Source organism: Lipotes vexillifer, unplaced genomic scaffold (assembly GCF_000442215.2).
Source record: "Lipotes vexillifer unplaced genomic scaffold, Lipotes_vexillifer_v1.1 scaffold570, whole genome shotgun sequence".
In the NCBI taxonomy this organism is placed as follows: domain Eukaryota; kingdom Metazoa; phylum Chordata; class Mammalia; order Artiodactyla; family Lipotidae; genus Lipotes; species Lipotes vexillifer.
Genome location: NW_006777801.1, coordinates 948,989 through 958,639, shown reverse-complemented (window position 1 = coordinate 958,639; position 9,651 = coordinate 948,989). Strand labels below are relative to the sequence as shown.

At 47.3% G+C, this 9,651-nt stretch overlaps 1 protein-coding gene across 1 annotated transcript in view; it reads left to right on the top strand.

The window, feature by feature from the left end:
• Positions 1 to 9,424, top strand: part of SMYD2 (SET and MYND domain containing 2) — a 51,672-nt gene extending 42,248 nt beyond the window's left edge. Inside the window, exons 7-12 of the mRNA XM_007451290.1 lie at positions 277 to 379; positions 2,647 to 2,757; positions 3,436 to 3,556; positions 4,732 to 4,906; positions 6,927 to 7,035; positions 9,009 to 9,424. Of these exons, the coding sequence (XP_007451352.1) occupies positions 277 to 379; positions 2,647 to 2,757; positions 3,436 to 3,556; positions 4,732 to 4,906; positions 6,927 to 7,035; positions 9,009 to 9,089 (700 nt within the window). The 3' untranslated portion in view covers positions 9,090 to 9,424. The remainder of the gene's footprint in view (positions 1 to 276; positions 380 to 2,646; positions 2,758 to 3,435; positions 3,557 to 4,731; positions 4,907 to 6,926; positions 7,036 to 9,008) is intronic.
• The last annotated feature ends 227 nt before the right edge of the window (positions 9,425 to 9,651 follow it).

Here is a 9,651-nt window from a genome sequence, read left to right as displayed (position 1 = left end):
TGGGGGGGGGGGGGGTTTGGTTTTGTTTTTGGCTTAGAAATCACCGTTCTGAATTTCAGATTTCACTTTTCAGTACTGTTCAAATTTAAGATGTTAGATATTGTCATAAATGCATGCACAACAACCTCTTAGACTCTGATGGCCAGCTGTTAGATTTTTTTTTTAATGTCCTACAAAGATCCAGTTTCTGTAACTAAGCGAGTAAGTGGCCAAGGAGTTACCTGAACAGTCTGTCTGCCTTCCTGAGAACATTGGGTTTTCTCTTCTGATTGACAGTGTTGCACTGATGAATCATAGTTGTTGCCCCAATGTCATTGTGACCTACAAGGGGACCCTGGCCGAAGTCAGAGCTGTACAGGAAATCCACCCGGGAGAGGAGGTGAGTGCGTGGCTGAGGGCAGCCGTGTGGTGGGTACCATCCTCAGCCCCTCCAGGGTTCAGGGTCAGACCTGTGGCTTGATCCAAACTTTCAGCTTCCATTTGGCGCTCGCCATGTCCATCCATCTGTGGCCAAAAAAAGAAACCAGGGAAGAATAGATTCGAGTAAGGTTCCTCACAGAGATTTATAGAAAAATGAGACTGCCAAAATGAGCAAAATGCAGTCTTAGAGTCTGTTTATTCCCATTTCCAAATAATTGGGTTTGAGTTTATTTTTGATTCATGAATTTTGGCCTGTTCCCCCCGCCGGCCCGCAAAGAGAAAAGCAACCCAGCAGTAGCTGACGAATTACAACTCCAAATGACATCAATGGTTCACGTCGTATCAGTTCCACATCTGAACTTGGGAGGGTTCACTTTCTAGGAATGGAATGCAGATGGCCAGGTGTACACACTTGATGGGACAGGTAGAGGCAGTCTGTGCCCAAGGGCCACCATTAGCTTCCCTCCCTAACTTAGGGATATGGAGCGAATCTGGTCAGCGATTCCCTTCTCCTTTCCTGTGCTGTGGGTCCATGACTACCCTGTCAGGTGCCTTGAGAACGCTGGCCAGGCCTTGCCAGATGTATGCTATACTTTCTTAAAGTAAATCCTAATATACCTAGCAAGACACAGGAATTTTTAGGGAATGTAATCACCCACTTTAGATACATTTCAGTTTAAATAATCTCTAATGCTATTTTTTAAGTTGCATGTCTGGATATTTAGAATTTTTTAAATACCATGATTAGTGTATGAAATGATATGGGCCTCGGTTTCTCTGGACCTTGTTAACTAACCCACAGATAAACTGGGAGCCCCACACCCCAGGTACACATCAGACTTTCCACCCTTTGTGGAATTCGTCCTGAGGAAGGCATCTTGTTTTGAGTCAGGGTATCTTGGTTTCCGAATGTCTTGTGGAGGCTGCCCTGTGCCTCTTTTGTTAAAACAGCCGATTGCAGTCAGTAGGAACCTAAGTCACCAGGACCCGTGCTTGGGGCTGCCTGGAGCAGTTTGTCACCTGGACTGGCTGTGTCTGGGCCGCGAGCGGCCTTTGTCGCCACCTTCTGGGCCCTTCTGTGTGTTGCACCATGTGCCCATCAGTCATTTCAAAGAGATGAGGCAGGCTCCGGCCACTGGGGCAGGGCAAGGCTTGCCCCTGTTGTTTTGCCCTCCTGCTGTCACAGATCAGAAATGCAATCTCCTTTTGGGCAAGTCACTGTTTTGGGGGTTACCTGCCCCCAAAGGGGAAAAAGCCACTCCCTGGGGTGTCAGATGAGCCACAGGGTCTCTGTTACTGCCCGTTGCACTGGGGAGAGCTCAGGGCACCTGCAAGCACCTAGCCCGTGTGGGTCCCCCACCCTCGCCTGCCTGCCAGTGCCCGAGGTTACTGGCACAGTGACGGCTTTGGGACATCCATCTGTTCAGTCAGACGTTTGCCTGATGGTGTGGGATGAGCAGCGAGTGCCATCCCAGTGAGTAGATAATGGACAGTTAAATGCCGGCCTCCTCCATATGCTGCAAGTCTCAGTTATAGAGCCCGTTAGAAAAAAGCAAGGACGGGAGAACTTGATGAGCCCAAAGGTATGACTTTTCCAAGTTCTCTGGCCCGGCTGGGTAAGGCAGCAGCTTGCTGGTGGCCTAGGAGCTGCATCCTCCCTGTGCTGACCTGTCCCGGCCTGCTGAGCCGAGCTTCCTGCTCCATTGCCAGCTGATGGGAGGATAAAGGGACACACACCGTGTGTGTGTGTTCATGTTCCCCCTGCACCCACCCAGCAGTGCATCTAGGCCGTCCCGGGTTGTGAGATCAAAGAGGCTAAACAAAGACCAGGAAGAGATAGTGTAGGGCCAATCCCAAGGATGAGTAGGCCCTTTGCCCATTGTGGCCTTTGCTTCTATACACACGACAAGGGTGTCTACTGCTGGGCCAGATTCACAGCTTGCTCTCTGGGGAGGAGGGAAGCGGGACGCTTTCAATCTTCCAAATTACCGATTTAGGGATTCCTTGATTCTGTAGGGGATGGGTAGAGAAGCCCTTTCTCTTCACCACCACTAGCGGGTGCTCAGTTTAAGGAATTCAGTGTGTTAAGGTAAAAGACTGTATCCTGAGCTCTGGCCCTCCTGTCCCTGCAAGGCCACCATCAGGAACGTTTGCAGAGCGACAGGCAGGATGAGGCGTGAGTTGGCCTGTAGCAATCTGCAGCATCAACTTTTTGGACCCCTTTAGGTTTTTACCAGCTACATTGATCTCCTGTACCCAACAGAAGATAGGAATGACCGGTTAAGAGATTCTTATTTCTTCACCTGTGAGTGCCAGGAGTGCACCACCAAAGACAAGGTAAACTCCCCGACCCGGCACAAGTGCTGACTGTGCTCTCTCAGGGCCTCTGTGCCAAGCGAGTGCCCCTGTCTGACTTGGGGCGTCTCCTCCTGTCGTATTTTTGAGGCTTTAAACCGCCTTACTAGCATAGCCCGGGGGGAATCCAGTTAGACTAGATCTTTGTTCAAACCTGATTCTCGCAGCTGATTAAAACATTTCCATCACATTGTTCAAATAAGAGAAGGATTTGCCAAATTGCTATGTCTTGAAAAGAAATGGCTGCTCAAAAGAGAGGGAAGGGAAAAAGCACATGAGAAACATTTTCAAACTTTCCCACCTATTCACCAGAATCTGAAGAATTTTCTGTGGCATTGCGCAAATTATTTTGTCAATGCCACCCCTCCTTATTCTATTCTCTTGATTTCACAGATGTCTGAACACACATATCTGCCCACAGCAAACATATTCTCAGTGTCTTGCCTCGATAAGGAGGGTCTAGAAAATTAGTATTTTTGTTTTTTTGTAAAAACGTAATGAGTATTGAACTTCTCTTAGACCCCCTGCCTGATTCCCTTTCATTCTTTTGTAACTTTAGAATGGGTAGGCCTCTACCTCTGCATGGGAAAATGTGCTATTTGAGAGGTTTCCCCATCAGTATGGTTTCCGTGGGAAGTAACCTGTGGACATTTTCCTCAGGATAAGGCCAAGGTGGAAATCCGGAAGCTCAATGATCCCCCAGAGGCAGAAGCCATCCGTGACATGGTCAGATATGCACGCAGTGTCATTGAGGAGTTCCGGCGGGCCAAGCACTACAAATATATCCTTTACAACCAGCCCTCCCTTACAGGGGGTGTTGGGGAGTTGGGCACGGGGAACGGGAGCAGAATGGGTTTCAGATTCTGAATATTGGAGGAAGGACGTGTCCTGGTAAATGTTTAAAGACTTACTCGCCATCCATCACTTGGAGTCAACTTCATCAGCATTTCACGATGTTGACCTTATCTGTTTCTCCTCGTTTGACTAGTTTGCTCAGGAGCGCATCCTTTTGGAAGACTTTTATTGTCTAAAACTGCAGAACTGTTCCTTGAAGACCCTCACTGACTGGGTATCTTCCTTTGGGCAAGGCACCTCACCAAGAGTTTTGCTGTGTAACAGATGGAAACAGGCTCATAGATAGCAAGTAATTTGCCCAAGGGACACAGTTCACCAGGGCAGAGCCAGGTTTTGCCCCAGGTCTGCTAGCACAATCCATATTCTTTTTTTTTTTTTTTTTTTTTTTTTTTTTTTTTTTTTTGCGGTATGTGGGCCTCTCACTGCTGTGGCCTCTCCTGTTGCGGAGCACGGGCTCCGGACGCGCAGGCTCAGCGGCCATGGCTCACGGGCCCAGCCGCTCTGCGGCATGTGGGATCTTCCCGGACTGGGGCACGACCCCGTGTCCCCTGCATCGGCAGGCGGACTCTCAACCACTGCGCCACCAGGGAAGCCCACAATCCATATTCTTAACCGCTATGGTATAGCATTTTCTTGGGTGTTGAAAAGGCATTAGATTCGTACTGAAGAAAGAAAGAAAACCAGTGACAGGAAATTGGAGAAAGACACATTTTTTTCTGAGTGTAAAAAAGAACATTCCCACGGTGGGGACTTTTTCCTTAAGAACTTTAGCGAAAATTCTCAGCTTGGTTGAGGATTTAAATTTAACTAGAAAATTGAAGATTTTTGATTCTAATCAACGTTGTTTACAGCTGAAAGGAGGCTCTGTTCCCTGTGGCTAAAATTCTTTGTGTTTAACAGCTGAGGTCTCCAGTTTCTCCTAGTCTTTTTCTTCCAGAAAAATATGACTCCTTTCACTTTTGCCAGGCTTTCTGTAGTTTACTTTTTCGGAGGGGTGAAGCTAGAGGTGGAGTGAACAAAATAGTAACTCCTTGCCCCTGGGGCCTTGGGAAGCCTCCTAGCTCATCTGCCAGGCCTGTCCTTTCCTTGACTCCAGAGCACCCCCTAGTGAGCTGCTGGAGATCTGCGAGCTCAGCCAGGAGAAGATGAGCTGTGTGTTTGAGGACAGTAACGTGTACATGCTGCACATGATGTACCAGGCCATGGGCGTCTGCTTGTACATGCAGGACTGGGAGGGAGCCCTGCGGTACGGACAGAAAATCATCCAGCCCTACAGGTGATTGCAGTGGCTCTTCCCATCATCTTAGCACAGAATGGAAGTGGGTGATTTAGAATGGTTCCTTGGCTGTACTGTCTTGACGCTATCATGTTGGAGCACGCCAGGAGCAGCTTTCTCTACTCTGTACAAATCTGGAGGTGCAGGCACAGGGTGCTTCCGCTGGGCCCGGCCTGTGCCCTCCACCACCCAGAAGAGGCACCCAGGGAGGCAGGCTGAGGTGATGCCAGGGGTGCTGGGGCAGGATCCCTCCCAGGACCCATCCAGGGTACTCCGTCCACAGTAGTTAATTCAGACCAGTATTTAAAAGCCACCGGTTTGTTTCGTTTCCCTCCCATGCCTTCCAAGTTAAATGGCACTTAGTAATCCATTAGTGGTTTTCTGTCCCCTTCTTTTGCTTTTTTCAGGGTGCAGCATCAGTTTTGCAAGTGGGGAAGCTCTGGGACTGGTGTGTTTTCTGTGGTTATTTAATATCCTCCCCTAGATTTGAATAAAATAAGTTGGATTTTAACTTGTAGTGATAATCAGTGTTAACCATGGGCAAGTTTCCATGTTGAGAGGGTTAGTAAACCTTAAAGTGGGTGACAGAAGGAGGCTCTGAGTAGCCACTTCAGGGCCTGGCTGGCCTAGATCAGATCACTGGGGCATCTGTTAAACACATTTACATTGTGCATTTACAGGGTCCTCTCCAAGACCAAGTGGATCAGAATTTCTGGGTATTGGACTTGAAACCTCTGTGTTCCAGAAACACCCTGAGGGCTTTTGAGAAGCCCTCAGTACTTCTTCAAGCTCTAAGATTGGGGACTGTAAAGTTTATGTCCAGTCTGAATTTCCACTGCCCAGTCGGCCCTCCGCTTACCTCACAGTGCCCTGATTAGCCAGCAGGGGGAGCCCACGGGGGAAGCCAGCTCCTAAAATCTGCTCCTGGAAACGGAATTTGATACTTAGGGATAATCTCAAAGCCTGTCCTCCTTCCTGAGGTGGGTGAGGAAGTCCTCTGGGCCATGCACACTTCCCTCTGTAGATCTGTAGGGAGAGAGACGGAGAATGAGAGTGAATGTTGGCCTTGTGGTTGCTCTCCCAGCAGGGCTTGCTGTGCTGGACCCTCTGTTAGCTTAGGGAGCTCTTCTGGGGGGCCCAGCCCTGGCCTTCTCTTGGTTGCTGGCCCTAGGGATCCCTCTGGGCAGCGAGCTGCCCGCTGCCTAGGAATACAGATAGAATGTGTCTCTTTTGGATGGACTTTGAGGATAGAGCAGGTAGAACAGACCAGCCTGTAAATAAACACCTTGAAAACACACACACACACACACACACACACACACACACACACACACACACACACACACACACACACACACCAGCTGCCTCCTGGTCTCCGTTCCTAGGGAGATGGCTCCTTCCTAGGCAGGCCCCATCAGTCAGCCTTCAGTTTAAACCAGAGAGAATACCTGCTGTCTACAAAGCCTTCTCCTGGGCAATAGAGAAGGAATATCTAGAAGAAGTAGGAGGTGTGTACCTGACTTCAGAGAGCTTATAATTTTGCCAAACCAACTGATATCGTAGAGTGTGACAGAAAGCCGAGGTCTTGAGACATTAGTATGTTTGTATCTTTAAGTATACTGTCTTTTTAATATGAGGGGATAGGCCTCATAAAGAGGGAATTTTTGTCCTCATAAAGAGGGAATTTTCCCAATGCCCTGTGATGCGTGCACCTAAAAGACAAAAATCTGGGGCTGGGACTGAACGTTGTGTTTATATATGTTTTTCCATAGGATCTCCCCTGTAGTTTTTAATGTGGTTTTTCAGAAACACACAAACTGCATAAAATGAAGTGCATCCACGATGGGTAGACAGGGTTGAACCATCCATGCCCTCCACCCAGCACCTGCCGGGGTCTGGAGGAGCCTGGCTGCTGTGGAGAGTGTGTTCATCAGCCAGGCGACCACAGCTCACTGCACCCGGCCTGTGGGCTCTCGGCAGCCGTTGACAAGGTGGCCTGTTGTCTCTTCTCTCCTTCCAGTAAGCACTATCCTCTGTACTCCCTCAACGTGGCCTCCATGTGGCTGAAGCTGGGAAGATTGTACATGGGCCTGGAGAATAAAGCTGCTGGGGAGAGAGCTCTGAAGAAGGTATGTGTGTGATGTGAGGTTAGGAGGCCCAGTGCCTGACGGACTCCTCACACTTCCCTTCCTGCAGGACTCGGGTGACTGATGGAGTCGTGGAGAAAGACTAGCCCTTGGCCGCCCTCCGGCCATAGGAGTGGGACGGGGGTGGATTCAGCAGGCGGCAGGGTAGTAAGTAACTGAGCCTTTGGCACGTTTGCATCCTGACCCTTCTGTTGGGAAAGGGGTGTCCACGTTGTGGTTACAGGTTCACGGCTGTGGGGAAGGGGGTACTTGCCCTTTGTTCCCTGGGAAGCCATGGAAGTGCTATAAGTATGTGATCATGATACGAGGCTGGCATTATTAAAATGTCTTTTATGGTCCACTATTACCGATAAAAAGAAAGAAAAAATAAAAAAGAGGCCATGGATAGGTCAGGAGACCGTAGTGAGGGAATTCTCCAAATTTCTGCCCTTTAGGATTTATAGATTCGTGTTGCCTGATTGTGGTGAAATCAAGGCAGTTGGGTCTGGAGAGGCCCTCAGCATGAGGATTATCCATTTGCAGTTTCTAAAATAGGCTTAATAATCATTGTTAGCGTTCATTGAGTATGGTTATGTGCCAGGACCTGCCAGTGGGCCAGGGGCCAGGCCCTGCCGCTCACAGGAGCACAGCCACCATCCCAATTATTGGTTCTCATTGCTGTTTATATAGGAATCAACAGTTGATAAAATACAATCTTTGGGACAATTATTATTTATGTATAAGACAAAGGTTCATAAAATGTAACCTTTGGACAGTCTGTTTATACCTGTTAAGAGAATCTTTGTGAAAGTTGGGGCCGTGGACTAGGCCTGGATGCCTAATTCTCCAGATTCCCCAAATCTTCCCAGTACAGTATACAGAAAGATGGAGTAAGGTCCGACATCCCAAATGGAAGGGCCAGGGCTGACTCAGCCTAGAAGTGGGAGTTAAGAATAAAATTTTCTGTTTTTAAACTGTGGAAGTTGTCTTCTAAGATGACATTTATTGCTTTGGTGAGGTTGGAAAAAAATTAACCAGTTAGGTCTCAACAGCAGAGTGCTGTTAAGTAACTAATTGCTGATCACTGAAGGATAGAGTAGATCTGAGGAAGGAACACAAGTCCTGACGTGAATGCAGAGGGCAAGGAGAGACATTTAAACCAGGCGATTCCTGAACGCTTGCACTCCTGTTGGTTTGAGATCTAGGAAGAGAATGGTAGAATAGAAAGGAAGGCCCGTCAGAGTCACAGGCCATCAAAAATTCCCTGTTTGGGGGATGTAGGAATAATTTAAGTTTTTCGATCTGTGAAGAATACAGTTGAATACAAAAGAGCAAAATAAATTATTATGGATTACCTTAGATATGTAATTCCTATATGCCAGGCACTATTCTAAACACTTTATGTGTATCAACAACTCTGAGAAGTATGTGTTATTCCTATTTTACAGATGAGGAAAGTGAGGCGCAGAGTAAAGTAAATTGCCCAAGGTCACAGAGCTAGAAAGTAATGGAGCCACTGGAAACTCTTGCACTTAAAGAAACCTTATTAAATGTGTACTCTCTGGATTCCTCACTTGAAACTTGTGCCTATTTTTAAGTTTTTAAAGAATATGTATAAAGATGTAAGCATGCACTTTTTGAAAGGGAAAAACGATTTTAGTTCATGTCTTACACATTAGTAATATGAACTAAAATCAAAAAGGTTTGTCCCTAAATCAATTTCTCTGTCATTTCTTCAGCTACTGAAGAATATTTTCCTCAGCCATAGAGACTGGGTGACTAGTTGGATGTGAGAGAATCTTGTCCTCTTTTTTTTTTTTTAAAAAAAGCCAGACTCTGGAGGCTAACACAGGCTCTGAAAGCCAGTTTGCATCCTGTGCCTTCAAGCAGAGAGGTCCAGCCTGAATTAAAGTTAGCCCGGGGGAAGGGCAAGGGGACTGGCTTCAGGCTCTCAAGCCCTGTTCTCTCTCTCCTAGGCCATTGCCATCATGGAAGTAGCTCATGGCAAAGACCATCCGTACATTTCTGAGATCAAACAGGAAATTGAAAGCCACTGAAACTATGCTGACATTTTAGTTTTTATTTAAATCCAAGTGCAGAAACCTTCGAGGATTTGACTGTTTCAAATCATACACATCATGCCAGCATCTCTGTAAACTCACTGGAATGAAAACACGACTTGCACTTAACCTTACAAATGGCTTACTTGGATGTTGGTCTTAATCTTTAACCTTAATATCAAATTAATTTTTGAATGCTTTTTTTCCCTAAAAGACAATGGCATGGTTTCATATAATATACATTTAAAAATGCAGTTATTTTTCCCTTCTTGCCTACTGTAATGTTCTAAACAAACATGAATGATGAAAGAGAATTAAAAAAGATAATAGTATATGAAGTTTGTGTTTTCCTCTGTCGGTCGGGGGGGGGGATGTCGAAGTGGTGATGGAGCCGGGTCTTGGCATGGATGTTGCACCTGTTCTGCATCAGGCAGGGAGCCCAGGCACGCTCACCTCAAGGAGTGGGGTCTACAGCCTCGTTAGCCTGCAGCTGCTTTCCCTATGCAGTGCCCATGGAGGACGACAAGACCCAAGACTGAGAAGGTGCAAGAAGGGAAGA